This window comes from Hypomesus transpacificus, chromosome 13 (assembly GCF_021917145.1).
Source record: "Hypomesus transpacificus isolate Combined female chromosome 13, fHypTra1, whole genome shotgun sequence".
NCBI classification, from domain to species: Eukaryota; Metazoa; Chordata; class Actinopteri; order Osmeriformes; family Osmeridae; genus Hypomesus; species Hypomesus transpacificus.
Window position 1 is genome coordinate 9843485 of NC_061072.1, and position 20868 is coordinate 9864352.

The 20868-nt window shown below is 41.9% G+C and overlaps 3 protein-coding genes across 9 annotated transcripts; 1 reads left to right on the forward strand and 2 right to left on the reverse strand.

Annotated features, from left to right (window-relative positions):
• The first annotated feature begins 817 nt into the window (after positions 1–817).
• LOC124475405 (myosin light chain kinase, smooth muscle-like) lies at positions 818–7888 on the forward strand. Of its 4 annotated transcripts, none has more exons than XM_047031988.1 (15): positions 818–1056; positions 1418–1601; positions 2511–2657; positions 3021–3151; positions 3324–3480; positions 3786–4097; positions 4203–4299; positions 4469–4672; positions 4896–5113; positions 5382–5484; positions 5623–5775; positions 6065–6194; positions 6294–6375; positions 6512–6652; positions 6878–7888. In XM_047031988.1, the coding sequence occupies exons 2-15, from the start codon at positions 1448–1450 to the stop codon at positions 7081–7083; spliced, it is 2235 nt and encodes a 744-aa protein (XP_046887944.1). In that variant the 5' UTR covers positions 818–1056; positions 1418–1447; the 3' UTR covers positions 7084–7888. The 4 variants fall into 4 exon arrangements, with proteins under 4 accessions (XP_046887944.1, XP_046887941.1, XP_046887942.1 ...); XM_047031985.1 differs by having other exon boundaries at positions 820–1056; positions 5361–5484; XM_047031986.1 differs by having other exon boundaries at positions 823–1056; positions 1447–1601; positions 5361–5484.
• coasy (CoA synthase) lies at positions 7603–12870 on the reverse strand. Of its 4 annotated transcripts, none has more exons than XM_047031991.1 (10): positions 12755–12870; positions 11424–12160; positions 10938–11152; positions 10235–10366; positions 9894–10083; positions 9425–9489; positions 9250–9334; positions 8945–9042; positions 8241–8387; positions 7603–8089 (listed from the first exon to the last, which is right to left on the reverse strand). In XM_047031991.1, exons 2-10 carry the CDS (start codon positions 12124–12126, stop codon positions 8018–8020), a joined length of 1707 nt encoding a protein of 568 aa, XP_046887947.1. In that variant the 5' UTR covers positions 12127–12160; positions 12755–12870; the 3' UTR covers positions 7603–8017. The 4 variants fall into 4 exon arrangements, with proteins under 4 accessions (XP_046887947.1, XP_046887949.1, XP_046887945.1 ...); XM_047031993.1 differs by having other exon boundaries at positions 9035–9042; positions 12694–12870; XM_047031989.1 differs by having other exon boundaries at positions 12694–12870.
• A 2453-nt stretch (positions 12871–15323) lies between these two features.
• naglu (N-acetylglucosaminidase, alpha) lies at positions 15324–20437 on the reverse strand. The gene is made up of 6 exons (XM_047032572.1): positions 19959–20437; positions 18989–19136; positions 18696–18842; positions 18483–18568; positions 18113–18369; positions 15324–17744 (listed from the first exon to the last, which is right to left on the reverse strand). The coding sequence occupies exons 1-6, from the start codon at positions 20369–20371 to the stop codon at positions 16540–16542; spliced, it is 2256 nt and encodes a 751-aa protein (XP_046888528.1). The 5' UTR covers positions 20372–20437; the 3' UTR covers positions 15324–16539.
• Positions 20438–20868: the final 431 nt, after the last annotated feature.

Consider the following 20868-nt stretch of genomic DNA (forward strand, 5'->3'; position numbering starts at 1 on the left):
ATAAAACAATGCATATGATGATGATCAGATTATGTATTCACAATTAACGATATCGAATAGATTAAAATCTATGGTTAAAGACACTTTGTATCTCACTTTGTAAGTACACTGTCTTCACAATAAAGACTTAACACAAAGTGCATGACTGTCATGCTGTGCTATCTAAACTGCATCACAGGCTCCTGAGCTTTACCAGGGCCACCGTATGGAACTACTTAAGAGTGTCACATGCCTGTTTCCCCCTTCATACCTAATGAGAATGTTTGTTGACTAAAGTGATAAATATTGTCATTCATTATGGTGTTCCCAGGATTGACTTAATACTTCAGAGAAAAAAACAACTGAAAAGCTATTCACATAGTTTTATTGTTGAACACATAATTGTGCATTAATGGAAATCTATGGTTATTTATTTCTGTTTTCACAGCTCTTGTGAAATTGTTGAGTCTGACCTTTGAGTACAGCTACCACCACCATGTTAAGTGATTTGCCAACGTATTTTAACTGGGTTTTAAAGGGGAAAAGGATTGGGGAAGCACCAACTTCAGTGACACTACAAAATGAATGTTCATGTGGAAGAGCCGTCTGTTACTGTAATATCATAAGCGGAAGGGGTGCGACAACAAAATGACACACCTTAGAGAAGCTGTCAAGGAAAAACTTGTTAGAAGAAAATGTTATTTCTGTCTGGGCTTGTACCCAATGATCTAACACTTGAATGTCATATGTCATACTGACATATGGCCACATTCATATTTATCACACACAACCACATACATTATAACCAAGGAATGACTGTCTCGTTCATATACTGTATATACATATTTTTTTAATCACCACTTAGTTTTTTCTTTTTTTTCTTAATTATTTACTTTTTTTAAAGCTGCCCTACTTGTTCTCCAAGATTCCATGTCACTGAACGTTTGCTCAACTGCAACCACAAAGCATTAGGGAAGTCTTTTTTGGTGTTTTTCTCTGTAGTCTTGTCAAAGTATTCTCATTAAATGAAAGACACGAGTGTGCGGTATCTCAAATTCTTTTGAACAACTTCTTCAGGTGAGCACATTTCTACATTTTTTCTCCACCCTTTTTCCCATTTCACTTTCTTTTTTGTGTCTCGCACTCTCCCGCACTCTCTCTCTTTCTTGCTCTCTCTGTAGTGAGAGAGGGGAAGGCTCGCCTCCTAATTGGGTCTGATAAAGTTAGCAGTTTCCTGTGGTGGGCATGAGTATCAGTAGTGGTCTCAGTAGTGTGCTGCAGCCGTCCATGGATCAGTAAACTCAAGAAACTGATGAAAAAAAAAATTGTTTGAGTAATTTTACTCACAGATATAAACAGGTGAATGTGTACAACAATTGTATGCATCTTAGGAAGACTATTTAAGATGTAATTTATGAAGTTGTTGGTGTTGCTTTAGCCAGGGTTTGTCCATTTCTCCTCCCTGAGGATGGACCAAGGTGGTCCGAGCCCTCAGAAAACCTTTGTGTCAACTTTTCATCTGGTGCTTAAGCCATCCGCCCCCAAGTTTGTAGAAAGGGGAGCGCAGGATGGTCACAGAAGGAATGTTCAGGGGAACAGCAAACTGAAAAACGCATCCAAAGGTAAGACTTTTCTCACATACATAATGATGAAAGATGTAAATGATATATCTGAAGTGTATGGCTGTTTCAGACTTGGATACGATAACATGGCTTTGTCATTGCAATGGTGTCGCAGTAGTTAAAAGTATCTTGAGTGGAAGCAAGTTATTGCTAAACAGACAATTAGACTGTTGGTATGGCTACAAATGTCACCATAAACCACAAAGACGTTCCTTGAGACCCTGAGGTCATACTTGGGCATTCCAATCACAGGCAGGGCTACTCATCACACAAGCCTCATTCCAAACAATCCTTCTGGCCATTTAAAAAGACAAACAAAACTCTTATGGTTCAAGGGCACACAGATGGTTTAAGTGATAAGTTACACCTTCAGGGCAACTGGAAAACACCTAAAAAGAAACATCTTGCAAACAAAGATGACCTTTCTTTTAAAAGTATCTGGCCGCTTCTCTTAACTAACTTGTAACTTCAATAAAAGACAACCCAAACAACAAAGATAAAAGACAAACCTCACATAAGAACTACAATTCCACTCAGCTAAGATGTAGATCAGATACAATTTAAGGTGCATGTTTCCTTGCTGATGTTAGCTGAAGGTCTGGGTAATGGAGATTTAAAGTGTTTATCTATCTACATGAAAACATGAGCATGCATGTATGAACAGACACAGATACAGGGGCGCCGCCAGGAATTTTGGGCCCCATAAAAAAAAAAACAGTTTATCATTTCTATTAGGTTTTCAACTTAAACCTGTCAGTCAGGGGTCCTTAGAATCGTCCTACCTTTTCCCCCCTATACGGCACCCCTGCATAGATACACACCATTTTTGTAATGGATATTTTATTGATATTACTTAAGATTGTTCAATTGAACTCACTTTGCTCCATTTGTCTTTCTATGACGTTTTAGGAAACGAACAGACCCCTACGCATCCTCTTAAGGATTCTCATGTGAAAGAACCTCTGAGGAATTGCAAAGTTGAAGCCGGAAGTGATGACACAAATAATGGCATTATCGCAGGAAGTCAGTCTCTCAGTGTTTCCTTGTTACACAACGGTGAGAGAAACAACTACTTCCTGTGTGACAAAATACCGCTTCATCCTGTCTGGTGAAAAATAAGATGAGATGTTGACTACACTGCCCTATCCATTATGGAGTGCACTTAGGTTAGGACATACAAAACTTGCTAAGTTATTTGTGTACATGAAGTCCAAATGCATACTCGTTCCACCAGGGCTCTCAAGTCTCACGCATTCGCTGTGAGACTCATTTCACACCCTCCCACGCAACACCATGTATTTTTCACACTGAGAAGTAAGGGATAACTTGTCCCGCTGTATAAACAATTAATGGATGAGGCACAGGCATACGGAGGTATTTTGTTTACCAAGCTGAAACATCTGAATCTCTCTCACACAGGTCCTCCAGTGGAGTTCAAGGACTCCCAAGAGCAGGTGGAGGTGAGGGCCGGGGAACCAGTCAGGCTCCACTGTGTCTTTACCAGTCTCTGTCTTCCTGTGGTGTCCTGCTGGGTCCACAACAGAGAAAAGGTATGTCTGTTTGGGTGTTAAATGAGCTTTTGGAAAAACAACACAGTATTGGGGTCTGTTCAAATGATTACTTTTAGAAAATACTAGGAATAATACTTCCTTTATTTAGGTATGATGCAAAAGTCTGTATACCTGGCCTAGCTAAGTACTGTTAAAACTTCTTTCTCAACAGGTGCTTGTAAATGGACCACGGAACCATGTAAAGAGTGGTGAGACAGAGAGCTGTGTGGAGATATCCCAGACTTGTCCAGATGACGCCGGCTCCTACACCCTAGTGGTGCGGAACCGAAGGGGCTGTGCTTATCACACAGTGGTTCTCAGTGTCAAAGGTAAGGCCGACAAGAAAATCTAGTTCCCTTCAAACAAGTAACAACCCAAACATAATATTTGACATGGTTAGGTCACTTCTCCTTTATGCTGCTCATTCAAAGTCTTATATATATTTAATTTTTTATTTTTGAATTAGTTTTATTTTTAAATTGTTTAGTTTTTATAGTACTTTTTTTAACTTAATTTGAGATCTGTATATATTTATTGTCTGCACCTTCCTGCCAAAGTAAATTTGGCGTTTGTGTAACATACATGGCGAATAAAGCAAATTCTGATTCCTGTGCATGATTATGTACCTCCTCAGACCGCCCCCATCGCCCAGCCTCCAGCCCCATCATCTCCCAACTCTCCTCCAAGTCTTTGGTCCTCTCCTGGACTGGGCCTAGCTATGACGGCGGAAGCGCCATCACTGGTTACATAGTAGAAGTCAGACAAGAGGTTCCTGACAAGCCTGGGGACTGGACTGAACTGACCACCCACTGTATGAACACCTCGTATCGGGTACGCTCAGGCCTGGAGCCCCTGGGGCAGTATCGCTTCAGGGTGAGGGCCTCCAACTCTGTGGGGACCAGTGAGCCGAGCAACATGTCCGACTGCGTCAAGATGGACACTAAAGGTTAGATATGTGATGTATTTTACTGTTAGCTTTCACTGTATGTTCCCTGGACTTTACACAGTGACTCTTCCATGTGCATTATGATGCTGTGTTTTACATTTGAAGGAGAAAAGAAAGAAGAGCCTGAATCTTACGTCACTTTTACCATTGACACCAAAAACAAAGTAAAAGACCATTACAACATACATGAGAAGCTGGGGGTGTAAGTATTGGTTACTTATATTCTTTCAATATGTTTTTAACATAGTCAGTCTCTTTAACATAATAAAACAGACACTTTCTGCACACTTTGCTAGATTGTCATGTGTTTACCCACACTGCTATTAAGTCTTATGCAAAACATGGTTTCATGGTTTCATGGTTTCAAACAGGGGCAAGTATGGACAGGTGTTCCGTCTGGTTCACAGAGAGACAGCTCAGGTGCATGCTGGGAAATTTTACAAAGGACGCAGTTCCAAGGAAAAAGCTGCAGCACTCCGAGAAATTGAGCTTATGAACTGTCTCCACCACCCCAAACTGGTCCAGTGCCTGGGGGCTTACCATACCCGTTCTGAGATTGTCATGGTGTTGGAGTAGTGAGTATGGTTAACTCTGTGCCTTGAGTTTCTGTTCGAGGTGGTGATTCTAATACCCATCTCTTTAAAGATGAAATGTAAAAGGATAATGGTCTTTCCTTTTACTCGAATCTTTTTTCACCTTCAGGGACCCATAAGAAAGATCTACTACTGTGACCATATCAGTTGTTTTCAGCTGTGTCGTGGGAGCTCAGGAATAGACTCTGTGTGTTTGTCTCCCCAGCATTGCCGGAGGGGAGCTGTTTGAACGCATTGTGGACGAAAACTACGAATACAATGAGCCCACATGTGCTCGCTACATGCAGCAGCTCCTGGAGGGTATCCAGTATGTTCACAAGCAGAATATCATCCATCTGGACCTTAAGCCTGAGAACATCGTGTGTGTGGACACCACTGGAACCCGGATCAAGATCATTGATTTTGGCTTGGCCCATAAACTAGGTTGGTCGGTGTTTGTGGTACAAAAAGATAGCCTTTTGTAGTTTGTATATTATCATGAATATCATAATGCACTGGTAGTGTGGAGGTTTGGAGAAAGCTTGTAAGATTTAACATTTTGACCAGTGAATATATTAAGGAAAGATTTATTAAACAAGGTCAACATCCAACTGTTGTTTCATACGTATGTTGGGCGTAGTTTATAGTATTGTAAAATTTGAATCTTGGATTTGTCACCTGTCTGTTATAGAGCCTGGTGTTTCATTGACAGTGTTGCATGGAACCCCAGAGTTTGTGGCCCCTGAGGTCATCAATTATGAACCAGTCAGCCTGAAAACAGACATGTGGAGCATTGGAGTCATTTGCTTTGTCTTGTGAGTCATGTTTATTCAGAGAAACGTATGAACTTGCTCTAATACTGCCTTAAAAAAATCCAACTCTTGTGGCAAAGGGAGGATGTGTATGGAACACAGGCCTTTACAGTATACTAGATCTAGCCTCTCCTTTCATAGGTTGAGTGGTGAGTCCCCATTCCAGGGTAACAGTGATACAGAGACCTTGGCTCAAGTGACGGCTGCTTGCTACAAGTTTGACGAGGACAGTTTTGAGGACATCTCTGACCAGGCAAAATACTTCATTGACTCCCTTCTCAAGAAGGACATAAGGTTGGTGCCACTACTTGAGTGTTGATACCAGGGCCGGCCCAAGCCTTTACGGGGCCTCAAGCAGAATTGATTTGGGGACCCCTTGGCATTGTTAATATGTATATATTTTAAAAAACATTTAATTGTAATTTTGTGTGCTCTTGGGGGCCCTGTGGTGGCCACGGGGGCCCTAAGCAGTCGCTTAATTCACTTATGCCTTGGGCCGGCCCTGGTTGATACATAAGGGGCATGTTGGCAAGAGTACATTTACAAATGGCATACTTGTATTTTCCCTCCTCCTAATGTCTAGATGTCGGTTGTCATGTGACGAGGCTCTGGCCCACCATTGGTTGGTTTCCTTCACCTCCATGATCCGCCGACCCACCAAGTCCCTCAGAAAAGACAAGATGAAACACTTCCTGGCCAGACGCAAATGGAGGGTACCTCACCCAAATAAATACATTTGACTGATTTGTGAGACGAAATCAGAGTTGCTTGGTATAGTCCATTCAGTGAATTTTGCTTACTTCCTACTACAGAAAACAGGTAAAGCTGTTCTGGCACTACAACGTATGGCCAACCTCTCCAGCAAGCCATATCCTCCTTGCAACTCTGGGGAGGGTAAGAAACATGAACTTACTCTTGTACAATCGTATTTATGTTTTTAGGACCTGGTCAGCTACATCTGGGTTGGTGATTGTATTACAACCTACAGTGTTCCACTTAGTTAAGCATGGTTTTTCATATCCTTATACAGAACCTAGCTGGGGACCTGAAGCAAAGCTGGCAATCCAGTCTTTGGAGAAGAAGCTAGAGAAGGAGCCGTACTTTGACCAGGTCCTAAAGGACACCACCTTACCCAGTGGTGCCACTGCCCGCCTGGCCTGCCACATTCAAGGTAAGGTCATTTGTCTTTTTGATCAGACGTTTCATGCTTAATTATTCCTCGCCAGCTTCTTCTGCAACATAAAATGTCATGAACCTAAGGTGGTATCAGCAAGAAAACACAAACATGTGCATGGTCTTCATGTGACACTGGATGGATTCATTGTTCTTTTCCATGTAGCATGCTCTGTGTTAACTCTTTTTTTTTTTTTTCTCTTTCCTACGTGCCCTGTGGCAGGTCACCCAAAACCACAGGTAGAATGGCTCCACGATGGAATCCCTGTTGAGCAGTCTGCCAGGGTCACTGTTGAGTATGAAAAGGATGGCCTGTGGGCGTTGGTCCTGACTGACCTGGTTCCTGCCGACTCTGGAGTTTACGAGTGCAGAGCCACCAATGACCGAGGAAGGGCGCTGTCTACAGCCAAACTAACTGTTGAGCTCTGAACAACAAATGCTGTGAAAAGAGGAAGATTGGGTATGGTCTCAACTGTTGATCCACGCTAAATGTTTCTAAAGGTGAAAATAGCCTTTCTGAGTTTTAAAACATTATCAGAATGTACTTAGTGGAAACAAGCATGAAGGGAAGGTGATAAATATTGTGTATGTATATTTCAGAATACCATTAGATTTATTTCACATTTGTTCTCTGATCCACAACATGGAAAGAAAAAGCTGTTTGTCATGCAGCATTTTAATTAAGTCAACATTTTTGTCAAAATGGTATGCATGGAAAAGAATAACGTGTTTTTGGGGAAACTAGACTCACTATCAACTGTGCATTCGTTGGGTTTGCTAGTAGGATGAGAAAAACCTTTGGAATCAAGGTTAAAGTATAGCTGATTCATCATGATCCATTTATTTAGCTTGAAAGTTGTGGGATAGCTTTTAACTAATTCATTTTGATGTCTGAAATATTATTTATTTACAGTGCATTTTGGTCTTCAGAAAATATAGTAAGGATTGTCTGATTTTCATAATCAGCCTAAACAATGATTTATATATAAAAGCAGATCCATTTTTAAGCAACAGGGCACAAACTCATTAACCACTTTCCATGTAAATCCACAGGCCATTTTCATTTTTAAAATCAGCTAACAAATGCAGCATTGTAAATTAATAAACAAACTACATTTAAAAAACTACTGTGAAAAGTCATTTAGGCACCGAGTCTTGTTTGGAGTTACATCCACCTGGTTTTGCGAGAACGGCACATCAGTCTTTTCAACTGTTCAACCATCGCCACTAAATGATGAGGATTATGATTCAGTCTGTCATTTGTGACATCTCATCCCTTGGTCGGCAGGGACAGGTTTATGTCTTTCACTTGGGGCTGCATGACTCAGGTGTGTGTGTGTTCAGGGCCATTTTTGGCCACAATTTATGACGGTGACTTGGCCTCTTCTTGTCTCTGAAGGATTCTCTCCTGGAGAAGATTCCAGGCCTTTTGTACCTTACGAATTAAGAAAAAAAAACTGGTGTTTACGCTGTGTTTACAATGACTAGTTTGTACAACCACAAATCACATAGCATGGAGTAGCCAGAGTAACTGTGATTTATGCTTCAGTTGCAGTTCAAGGTCGTGCCTCTGGCTGTGCCCTCACCTGTCTCTGGGTGACCTCTGGCTCCCACAGCGTGCACAGCACAACATTAGCCTGCTCCACCTGACGCGCATTGGACCACTGGCTCTGTAGTCTGCGCTCTGCATCTTCCTTCGGCAAGCCGTCCCGCTCTGTGATTCGCAGCACTGCCTGGTAGGGAAGTAGGAAAAATAGAGAGGGGTTTGGTAACTGACGAGGGAAAATCAGGGTATGGAGTAAAATATTTTAATTTAAGAACAATGCAACTCATTAGCTCGCATTTCTTCCAATAACAAATTGAAACAATTGTGCCTCTGTGTCAGAGGGTGTAACTACTGGACATAGTTTAACATCAACAGGGGAGTCAGGTGGCTGAGCGGTGAGGGAGTCGGGCTAGTAATCTAAAGGTCGCCAGTTCGATTCCCGGCCACACCATGACGTTGTGTCCTTGGGCAAGGCACTTCACCCTACTTGCCTCGGGGGGAAGGTCCCTGTACTTACTGTAAGTCGCTCTGGATAAGAGCGTCTGCTAAATGACTAAATGTAAATCAACAGCAACATTCACAAGACAGGGCTGGTGGCAAGACCATTTTTGGACTGGTGAGCAGAAAAGAAACATTGTCTTATTTGGATAAAAAAACAAGAATGTTAGCATTTCCTGAACCCTTCCATTAAAATGTCTTTTAAATTTGGACAGACTGGGCCAGGGATGTAACATAGGTTATTACCTCCTCTACAGGGATTACAGTGACCCAGACCTCGTGGACAATGTCTGTCCAACCAGCCTCCAGCAGAACCGCCGCATCTACCACACTCACCCGTTTACCTGGGTAGGACAAAATCATGGGTCACATGGAGATACACTTATAATTAGTACATGAATAAATTATATTATATATTTAGACACATTCACGGCCAGTGTTGCTGTGTGAATGTCAGGCAGTCAACTCCAACATAGCAGCTAACATATCCTCCGTACTGCACATGTAGGCCTATACACAGAAACATCGATCCACAGCTTCCAATGACATACCTTGATCTCCAGCTTCTTGGATTCTGTCCTTGACCAGAAGTGCTATCTCAGGCCACACAATGTCCGTAAGTGCTTTCAGCCTGTCCTACAAATACAGTGATATCCTTAACATCAGAAACATATCTCCTAAATATGTGCAAATACAAATGGAAATACCGTTTATGACCTGCATTACCTTGTTTCCAAATACTTTTCTTCCTAGCATTCGTCTATTGATAGTTTTATCCTCATTTAGAACATCTGAAATGAGAAGTGAAGCTTTATTTAAACAGGCTATTTCTGTATGAACATCTTATGCATTACTTTCAGTTGGTTTATATCAACTTGAGGAAAATTCCCCCCCAACAATGTAAACAGATTCATAGTTACCCACGTCCACAGACTTTTTCAAATTCAAATAGTGAAATTCAGATCCCAAAAATGAAATAAAAAATGCTTGTTGAAGTCCCCATCTACACTTACATCTAACCGATACTAGGACATCGGTTTGGGCTGAGTCCAAAATGTTTACAATGTCTGGCTTCAACCCTGCCTACCGCCCCAAATATAATCACCTTCTGTGGGGAAACACTGTAATCACACTAAGTGTGAACTGACCCAGGAGACCTTCAAACAGTGCACCAAACAAAGAGACATTCCCTCACCAGTGCCGAACTCTTCCACCACCCTGTGGTAGGCTCTCGCCCCTGGACGGTACGTTTCATGGCCAAGCTGGTCGCTGTCGATGCATGCTGCTCCCAGGGCCTCCATACGCCTGGCGATGGAGCTCTTTCCACTGCCGCTCATCCCCGTCAGGCCAATCACATAGGGTACAGCTGGGAGATGGGGCATGTCCTGAGTCAAGAGGGACCAGGGATACGGAAAAGGGGTGTATGAGATGGCCTCATTAGAAAGATTCAGACTGCTTCCTAATAGCTGCATCCATCAAAATATGCTAAATTGGGATGGTACCAAAGGTTGGTATGAAAGATGGAAATGGGCATACCTTTGGGGCTCTGAGGAGGGTGCCTAAGAGGCGTGAGCGAAGGCTGGATGAGCTGATCTTTTCCTCCTCGGTCTCGGTGTGGTGAGCATCCTTCAGCAGCTGGATCTCGTGTAATACAAGCCCAGGAAGCCCCTGGAGTTTGGCAAACAAATGTAAAAACAAATTGTGTTGGTTTGCTCCAAACTACACATGGTTAAAAACAGAAGCAGATCTAAACTAAAACTGAAATATTACACACACACACCAACACACAAACGAGTCAACAGTTAGTGTAGGTGTGCAAGTCAACTTGTATTATAACTGTGTATTCTTGTAATATTACTGTGTATACTTGCATCTTTACAGTGAATACTTTGATTATTACAGTGCATGTTTGGATTATTGATTATATTCATATTTTTGATGTACATTTTATTAGTGTTGCTGTGATCTATGAATTTCCCTTCATGGATAAATAAAGTTTGAACACATTACAGCACACCACTGAGGAAGTTTCCCATGATAATTCACATCTTCCACAAACTTTTCTTGGCCACTAGTTCAAAGATCACTTAGCTTGTGCCACCTCAATGGGCCCAGACTGCTATAGTCTCAAAGAAACAGTGCAATGCTAACGATGAACACCATCCCCAAACCTTTATGATTAACTTGAAGGCATCACAATGAGTCACACTGAAGTGAAAAGACACATCGGCCACCTTACATTTTCAAGGCGTTTCCTATTCACTGCCTCGCCTCCCTTCCTGGTCTCCTCGCTGACTATGATGCACTGCAGCTGAGTGTCGACCACGGAGGGTCCAAAAGGGTCCGACAGGGGTACAATCTCATACTGCAGCGAAGGTTTGACATCCAACAGGAACTCTCTGAGCCGCTGGACCCTCAGGGCGTAGGGTTCGATCAGCTCCTTCAGAACCTTCTCTATGACCAGGAGGAGGAGGAGAGGATAATGTCAGGAAAAAGGCAACTCAATTTAGAGCTTAGCATTTAGTTTGAACTATATTTAGATAAACACATAATTGTTCTCTGGGTTATTAACAAGAAATTATGGAACCAAGTACCTTGTGTTGTGTAAATATGCTAAGACTTACCCAGAAAGAGAAACATATAGATATACAAAGAACTGATAATGCCCAGCTACCCAAGTTTAACCAGTTCACTGTTTTAGCTACGACTATTTTAATCCACTTACTTTTCAGTAACTCCTGGTCACACACACCAATAAGGAATCGCCTGTTTGCCAAAAGGCACGAGATGTTTAGCAGAGTCTTGTGTGCACCGTGAAGGCGGTCAAATGTTCCCCCAACCACCACATCACTGTAGATCTCCATGGGCTCTAACTTCATCTCGCAGTCCTTTTGTCCCTCCTCTTCCAGCTGCCCCATCTCCTCCTCCTTCTGCAGTTTCTGCAGCTCAGGGTGAAGCAGCACCGAGGCCAACCCAGGGTTACAGACGTAACAGTGCCCGGCGTACTTCTGCAAACACTGGGACACAAGCAAGGACTGACCAGGGTCTTGTAGAGGGAAATCTGTCAGTACCACCTCTGGGGACTGGGAGAGGAGCTGAGGAGTTGGAAAGGGGCCACTTGAACCTCCGGTGCTTGAAGAACCAGCCTGGCTGCGGACATTGGTGAGCAGCACACGGATATCTAGGTGCCCACAGACATCTGCTGCATTGCTGTAGAGGCGGGTAATAAGGCTGGAAAGATCTACCACAGGGGGGATGAAGACAGGTCGAGGCTGGCCGCCACTGCTCAGGTTAAGGCCTGGGTGAAGGTGGACATAGAGGGTGCGCTCCACTACCTGTGCAGCAGAGCTAAGAACTGGAGCAATGCGCAGGGGGAGGGTGTGCAGAGGTGAGGTGAGCACCAGTATACCTGTGCTGAACATGGACATGGTAGCAACTGGACAGGAACACTTGATTCAGTGTCTAAAAGGGGAGAAGAGTCAGCAGGAAATCAGTATTGTAAACAGTTCACAACCTAGTCAGTTAATGCTAGTTGACTAACCACCTGAGATTGACCTCTAAACAAACTAGCTAGCTACTACTAGTGCTGTCTGTTATATATTTCACCCTAGGCTCGCTAACAAACATTTAAAAACAATGTCAGGTGTCGGCATGGGGTAAAATACCGCTCGAACTGATAAAAGATGTATTTAACATCTCAAACAAGGGGCGAAGTAGCTAAAAACGTTAACCAGCACTGCTATGAAAGGGATTCAGAAGCCAGAAGTCCCTCCCGATGCCAACCATCTAGCTAGCTCGGTATATTACTGGTAGCTAGCTAGCTCCATACATATCAAGTATTTTGCTGTGGGATATCGTTTTTCTACGTTTACTATTGCTAGCTAACTTACGTCTGATCAAGGTAACTAGTGCTAGCTAGTTAGCTATGTACTACATGTATTCTTAGGTCAAAATTGCTATCTAGCTACGCTAGCTTCAATAGTTAGCTAACTTACTCGTATGCAAGCCAGGGATTTTGGAGCATGTTGCAAATGTAAATACAAGCGCAATACATACTATATTATAATGATCTTATCAACATTCTTACGATTTCGTTCAAATCACGGTCATTTAGCCAACGCTATCTGACCTGTCAAATAGATAGCTTTGGTAGTAGGCAGGAAAAAGCTGCACGAACATGGTAAACAGACTGCTCATTGGCTGGAAAACATTGAGGCTATCTGGGAAATGTAGTCTAATCAATTTTAGTTGATCACCTTTTGAACATGTGTTGTGTGAGATCAATTTCAATTCATTTCTTTTTTTACTCAATCCTGTAATTTTAGCATACATCTGTACCACACTTTGGTCCAGTCAAAATGCACCTAACTGGTTTGCCAACTGCCATTAAAAACCAGATAAGACGTTTTAAACTTTATTTAATCCTGTTCTTGAGTAGTCAATGTAAATTAAATGGAAACACCCAGCATAAAGTAAAACAAATTACAGTAGGCCTAAGAAAGGAAACATTCCAACATAATTTACCACCAGTCACTGGAACATCTAATTTAAAGATACAATAAAAATGTAACTGGTGTAACACTTGAGCTCCACAAATAGACCTGTTTAAGGATTGAAAGGTGAGAAAGGTCCTATACCACCACTGTAGAATTGTGTTTGTGTTTCATCTGATGTATTTGAAGGGCAGATGATGTAATGTAGCTTTTCGCACATTCAGAGCAATGATAAGGTCTTACTGCAGTATGAGTCCGCATGTGATTCTTCATGTCAGTTGAAGAGTTAAACCTTCTTACACACACAGAACATGGATATGGTTTAACTCCAGTGTGAGTTCTCTCATGTACTGTCAGACTTCCTAATGTGTAAAAGGCTTTGTCACACACAGAACAGAAGAATTGCTTGTCTAATCTATGCAGTCGCTGGTGTAAATGCAAGCTGTCTGCTCTTGAAAAATCCTTTCCACACACCAAGCATGCATACGGCCTTTCCCCAGAGTGTATTCTCTTATGCAATTCAAAATGATGTGATCTGGAAAAGCTCCGACCACAGTCTACGCATTTAAAAGGTTTCTCTCCAGTGTGTATTCGCTGATGTTTTTGCATGTTGCCAAAATGAGCAAAGTACTGCCCACATGTGGAGCAATGGTGAGGCTTAATTTCCATATGTACAGCTCTTTCATGAGCTCTCAAACTTCCAAGAGAGGAATACTGTGTTCCACACAAAGAACAAACATTTCTATCTTTTTCTGTCACAGACATATGATCTTTCATATGTGATTTTAACATGCCCTTACTACTATATCCCTTTCCACATAAAGAACATTTGAAGGGTTTCTCAGGTAAGTGAACGTTCATGTGTAGTTTCAAGTAACCTGGCCTAGCAAAACATTTACCACATTGCTCACATTCATTGGTTATTATCTCCCCCTCTTGTCTATTGTGTACTTTCAGATGTCCTGATTGGTCGAATTCTTTGCCGCGAAGTGGTATTGCTTTTGACTTTTTCAAGTCTGGTTCCCCATTCGTAGAATGGGCCTTCCCACAGCTCTTTCCTACATGAAGAACAACAACCATATTTAGTTAAAATCGACCATCAATAATAGACCATCAATTATAATCCACTCAATTAATGTGTTTCCTCTCTCCTGTCCTGCCTATGGCTCTTAAGGGCACGATATTAGAACTGTAGATGTTCTCCCTTCCCACTCACCGTGAACATTATCATCTTTCTTCATACCCATTTTCAACCTATTGAGTCCTACCAAACAAAAATAATACAATACAAGACGTAAAGCTGACGTTACGCTTCAGATGTCCTACGTGTATGAATGACTTCCTTAAGTTTACCAAATGATTTAGGCTAGCGCATTCTCACTCGATTTATCAAGGCCCCATGCTGAGGCCGCCAGGTTTATAGTCTTTAAACATTATGTGAACATGGACCGAGGTAGGCCTACAATTCTTTTTTTATCACCCTTTACAAAGAAAGATGTCATAAAATCTTACCCAAATCAAAGAGAAAATAGCGACCATCCTCTTCTTTAACGATAAGTTTCATCATATTTGTGTTCGAGGTACAGATTCAAGATTTGATTCCAGTAACAAAGAAAATAGAGCCTCTCAACCACTCGACGTGGACCCTGCCGGTCTGTTAAGTGTACACTGCACTTCGATAAAGGAAGATTCAGTTATGCCGCCAGGAGTGAAAGTAAGTTTCCACTTTCGTTCAAGAGACTTGAACGAATCACTGCCATCACAGTCTTTAGAAATGTAAATAGACGAGAAGGTGTGAAAAACACCCTAGGCCAGAAAATTGTCTTGTTGGTCAGCTTGGATCTCTGATGGAAGAATCCTTTGTAGCCTACTGATTAAATTACTCTCATATTGTGATTTCATACTTTCATATTGTGATTCATACAAGTGATTTGAGAATCACTTGTATGAATGTGGATTGTTTAACCCTGGCCCTAAAGTTTAAACATATTGGCCTAATGTAACTCTAAGCAAATCAATTGTGAGGTCACGTGTACTATCAAACAAGTTGATGACATTGCTTGAATTTAGAAACCTATGGAAGAGTGTTACATGAAAATGAGAGCAAAGGCAACTACATGAATTAAGACGTATTTGATTAATTTATCAAAATACAAAAATAGCATTTATTCAAAATCATTGTTCAGATTTGCACATCCCATTGCACACAGTACCTTTTCTAGTTGTGTTGAAGTCATTGACAGATACATTGTATTGTGTAAATATAGTGTCTACCACAATACACACATTAGGTTGTAGTTCAGTGTAACATTTCCCACATTTAAAACTACACATCAGAAGGTTTTAGTAAAAAAAAACTGGGATGGAAAACAGCTATTTACAAGTCATTTGCCTACATGCCTGTAAAAATTCAACTGCATATAGACACCTATGTACATTTCAGGGGTTTCTTATCAACATAGTCATAGACCAATCAAAAGGATGACGGCAATGCAGTATTGACATTTGGTCCTGAAAACACTAACTTAAGAAACCTGGAATATAATTCACCTTTTTAATACCATAATGTTTCAGAATAATTAAGAGCAGAGTATAGTTACATTCAAATGTTTCATGGGTGTAGTATCACAATGTAGTATCGGCTTGAAAGAGTGAAAGCTCAAAATTAAATACCAGGGGTGATTATGTTGAGTCAAAGACTTCCAAGATGGCTAAACATGTATTGCATACATTGACATCTTGGAAGTCTTTGACTCAACATAATCACCCCTGGTATTTAATTTTGAGCTTTTACTCTTGGCTAAACATGTATTGCATATATTGACAAATACCAAACTACCGTAATGTACAATTACTCAGAGGTTCACATTTATGCACATGTTGCCATGCTCTTGTGAGTCTGAAATAAAATGTTTGAATGAACTATCTTCTTTTTATAGCAGATATTTTGTTAATATATTATTACATTTGTTAATATGGTGCATTCTGTGTAGATGGGAAGAAACATTTTAAATGTAGGCATTAAAGTAAAAAAATAAAAGGTGATTCATTTAAAAGGTTTCCTGCTCTTTTTTGCAACCGTATTTCTCTCCTGGACAATGTGCAACCTAATGCTGTGTTCCTTAGAGTAGTCTATACCAAGTTAGTCAATATTGTGACGGCCTATTGTGATTTATAATTCACAAATCAAACTCTTCCTCATAGTGAAGTGTACGATGTGCTTAAAAGTCAACTTGCCACATTTTTACTATCAGAAAAGAGATTGTGATGCATTTCCACTGCAGACCTATTGGGAGGAGGGGAGACATTCTTCTTGCTGTGACATGAGATAGTCTGTCTGTAAACTCCCTATAGTCTCTTCAAGGCCTGTGGGTAATATTTGAGGAATATCCTGGTAGCAATCTCATAGGTATCCCCATGAGGTTTGGATGGGTATTTCCTGCCATTGAAAACAAAGCCTTTCTCAACCTGGAAGACAGCCTTGTTAAAAGAATCTTGTCTGAAGGGTCTTCCCCTGTCCATGCACTCCACTAAGGTGTTGACAAACAGACTCCAGCGCTGAGAATAGTAGTCCTCCATCAGACCACCCCACTCTTTGTTAGCATAGTCCAGTATGTTGCCATCAGGACCCCACAGGGTGATCTGGTTCCTAGCATTCATGTCATAAAGCTGTGCCTCAGCTTCATTCAAGGCCAGGGAGCGTGCTCGTTCCAGCCATGTTCCAAGCAGGAAGTTACTGTCACTTGACAGAAGGCGGTCCAGCTCTGGGAGGAGGTCGTACACCAGAACACCACCAGCTGTAAGTAGTTCCGGCAACTTCTGACCCTGGTAGGCGTTTTTTATATCGATATAGAACTCTGTGGTAAGGACCTCCATGGCCTGTCTGGTAATGTCCACCAGATCATATCGAAACGTCTCCTTGGTCATAAGGGGGGGCGCAGCCTGATACAGCAGTCTCCAGGCCTCGTAGAGGTCCGTACGGTTATACCAAACTTCTGTGTTCATGCGTAATGAAGGCCGGCGCACCAATGGACTGTGGTTATGGTTCCTGTAGTTTGGGACAGTGCAGTTGTAGATGCTTCTGAAGAGGAGCTTCCAAGCAGCTGCCAGGTTCTCATGAGTGCTGCCATAGCGACGGGTTGCGTACAGTGACACCCACTTGGCCAGGTTGACGGGCTGTTTGCGCCAAGCCAGTTCGCTCATCAGCTCGTAGATTACAGGGTTCTGCTCAATGCCCTCAGGTGCCAGACCGAGACCAACCAGGGTGGAGTTGGGGAAGTTGAGAGCCTCGAACGGCCCAAAGTTGATGCTGTCCACTGTGCCAAAGAGCCCACTGTTGCCTCCAAAGTTGTTGAGCATGCACCAAATAAACGGCTGGCCAAAGAAGGACTTGGTGTAGGAAAAAATTGGCGTGGATTCCGCAAACAAGTCCAGTACTATCATCCGTCCAATTGGCACCCCATTCAGAAGGGCCTGAATCTGGGCAGGTTTCCAGAAAGATGCATCACTGAAGAATAGCCAGCCCTGCATGAGCCAAATGGCTTGGGGATCCACTGCAAACAAAAAAGGATTTGGGTGAGGGAAAAGAAAGGCATAGGTCTTGACATGGCTGGAAAATATAGACAGGGGTCGAGAGGGCTGTCGGAGTTACACCTATAGACAGGTCAACAGTGGGTTATACCGGTTTGAATATTTCAGGGTTATTATCCTCGCATTAAAATGATTTTTTTCTGCACTTATATGGCTAAAGTGAGCATAAAATATGGCGGTAACACAAAGCTGGCATGTCCCCGTGCTTTAGGTTAGGCCTAAATAAAATAAAAAATAAAATAAAAAAGTGACACATTTACTTGACTTGGGAAACCTCCAATTGTACTCAGTTAAGTACAGTACTTTTATTCTGATGTTTCAGTGTTCTTACCTGAGGTCATAGAAGCAAAGACAGAACGGCTGACGGCGGACAGATAGGTAGGATCAGAAGAGGGTGGAGTCATCTCATTGAAGGTGTCTGTATTGTATATGTGATCTGTCCCAAACTGCTTCATGACTTGCGACAAGAACAAAGAGCCAATTTGAAGAAAAAGGGGATCACGGGGATCCAGGATGTAGGCACAAGAGTAGCTGCAGTTGAAATGACTCCAGGGCCCTAGTTTGGTCACATTTGCAGTTGGAAACAACCTAATAAGCAAAAAGGTAATGCTTATGTTATTAGGAATTATATACAATTATATCATAACACACAGAGAATGAAGCATTTAATGTGTGAAATTCCACCGTTTAAGGAGCTTTACCTGGTGATGCCCTGAGGCACGTTCCCTGAGAAGGCAGGTAGGACAGGAATCATACCAAAGGACCTAATTCGCTCTAGGATTTTAAACTAAAATGTACAAAAGAGATAAACGACAGATATTTATGCAACTCATATGAGATATTTGACTTTGGCATGTGTGCGCTTGTCTGTGGGTGGGGCTTTTTTTGATGTGAACCAATCAAAATGCTCGTACTTGGAGGTAGAGCTGCTTCACGTGCCAGGACTGTGGTATGGGTCCACCCCACTGGAACAGATTCCCCATACGGTTCCAAGCAAGGAAAGCAGGGCCAGAGAAGAAGTGGTCGATTTCAGTCTGGTTCAAACCCAGCGATCGGTACACCTGGTCCATAAAAGCAATAGGATGCAACCAGATGTTTCCATTGACAAGCCTCATGTCTGGTTAATGAAAGTGTTATTAAATAAATAACTATGTGATTGTTGGATGGTAAACCACAACATTTATGGACGTAGTGCGGTGGGGTCTACCTCTTGCCATAACGCCTCCTGTCCAGTAAATGCCAATGGAAGATTGATGCCATTAAGTGCCATCCAGTCGATTTCCCTTTGCCATCGTGGCCAGTCCCACCACACAGTGGAGTAGCTCACAGTACATACATTTTGGTAGTACCGGAATCTGAGAGAAAGTTCAAGAAATTACATAAAATTTGCTGCACGTCAAGTAGGCTAAACATTATCTGTAGGTACACTAAAAGTGTCAACACTATCATGAATTAACTTACATGTCTAAGAACCAAAGCAAATTAGCAAGACCCCATGCCAAAGCCAATGTAATCAATGAACAAAGGTCAACATTTAATCTAATTTGCCAATATTGATGTAATGACATATCTTTGGCTTTTTCTAAGTTTGGACTAAACCAAATGTTGCTGAAATTTCTCTAAGGCAAGATATCGTAATTGACTGTAGAGTAATCATGGGAAAACGGTCCCATGCTTGTCATGCAGTTTACAATCTAACTACTGTGCACATGACATAGCTGGAGTGTGCTGAGGCATACTACAGATAATTGAAGCCTGCTTTCAAAAGCCGACCGCGTAGCAAGTGTCCACTGCTCTTGCAATAAACAAGGAACTAAAGGAACAATGGTACAATTTTCACACATACCCCCATGCCAGAACACATGGGTCATACTTGAAAGGTTGACATGCACGGTTGAAGCATGAAACACACAATTTAGCAGTGTGCATGCACAAGGGATGTGTATATAAATAAAAACACAAGTAAACACTTTGTGGTGATAAGACCTGAATTACGGTCTTACTATAACCCAACATTGCATTGTGATTTAGTAACCATAGCCTACACTTCATGACACATGCATGAAGTCCTGCAAAAAGCAATGTTTGAGACATGCCACAACATTGTAGACTATTCCTTTTGCATTAATTACAATGGCACAACAACAGATGACTCACACGCTATCTCGTGCACCTACCTGTGCTGAGTGCTGATGCGCAGCACGCCGGTGAGCTGGGGCAAAGGATGTGGAATATTTAACTGGTTACCTGACCAGGATACGTGACAGTTACAAAAATATTTCAAGTAGTTGTAGATTCCAGAAGCAACAGCAACACCCGTGCTGCCTGTAGCAACGATTTTATTGTTTTTAGCAGATCTGAGCTCGCACACATCCAGACTGTCATTGGAAAGAGATCTATTGACTAATACAATGAACTCTCGAGATCTGCTTCCCATTAGACGTTTGAGAAGTTCGACCACTGCTCTTCTCTGTGTCTTGTCGTTTGCCTGAGGTTTCAAATGTGCCAAAGTATGAAACTCACAATGTACGGAAACAATTAGCATAACTGTCACAAGTAAGACACGACTATAGCTGCTCCTTGATGACATCTTGATGTTAATCAACGCAAACCCTTTCCACTCCGTAAATCATGTGTTTAAAATACAAACACAATAAGGAAATAGGAAGTTTTAGGTTTGGAAATTCTTTAGGACCAATCAGAAAGCGGGTTAGTTTCGTCTCTCAAAGAATAACCAATCGCTGTGAGGCACCGAAGCACACTTCACTCAAAATAAGTCTCGTGTTTAACCTTGGTACACTGGACACACACATTCTAAAATGTGGCATTGTGAAATCCTTATTTTAGTTGTACATATGTCTATCATTGAAACTGATAGACGTTTACACACTAGAAAGGGGTGTGTGTAAGATGTTCCAAAAGTGTAGAGGAGTCCAGAGGGAAGGGAGGGGAATGGGTAAAAGAGGGTGTTTATGGGTCTGGTTAGGGGAGTGAACATTTATAAAAGGATGGAAGGGCTTGTTATTGGACCAGAAGTTCATAATATCAGTCATGCTGACGGTTGAACTGTGTACACACACACACCAC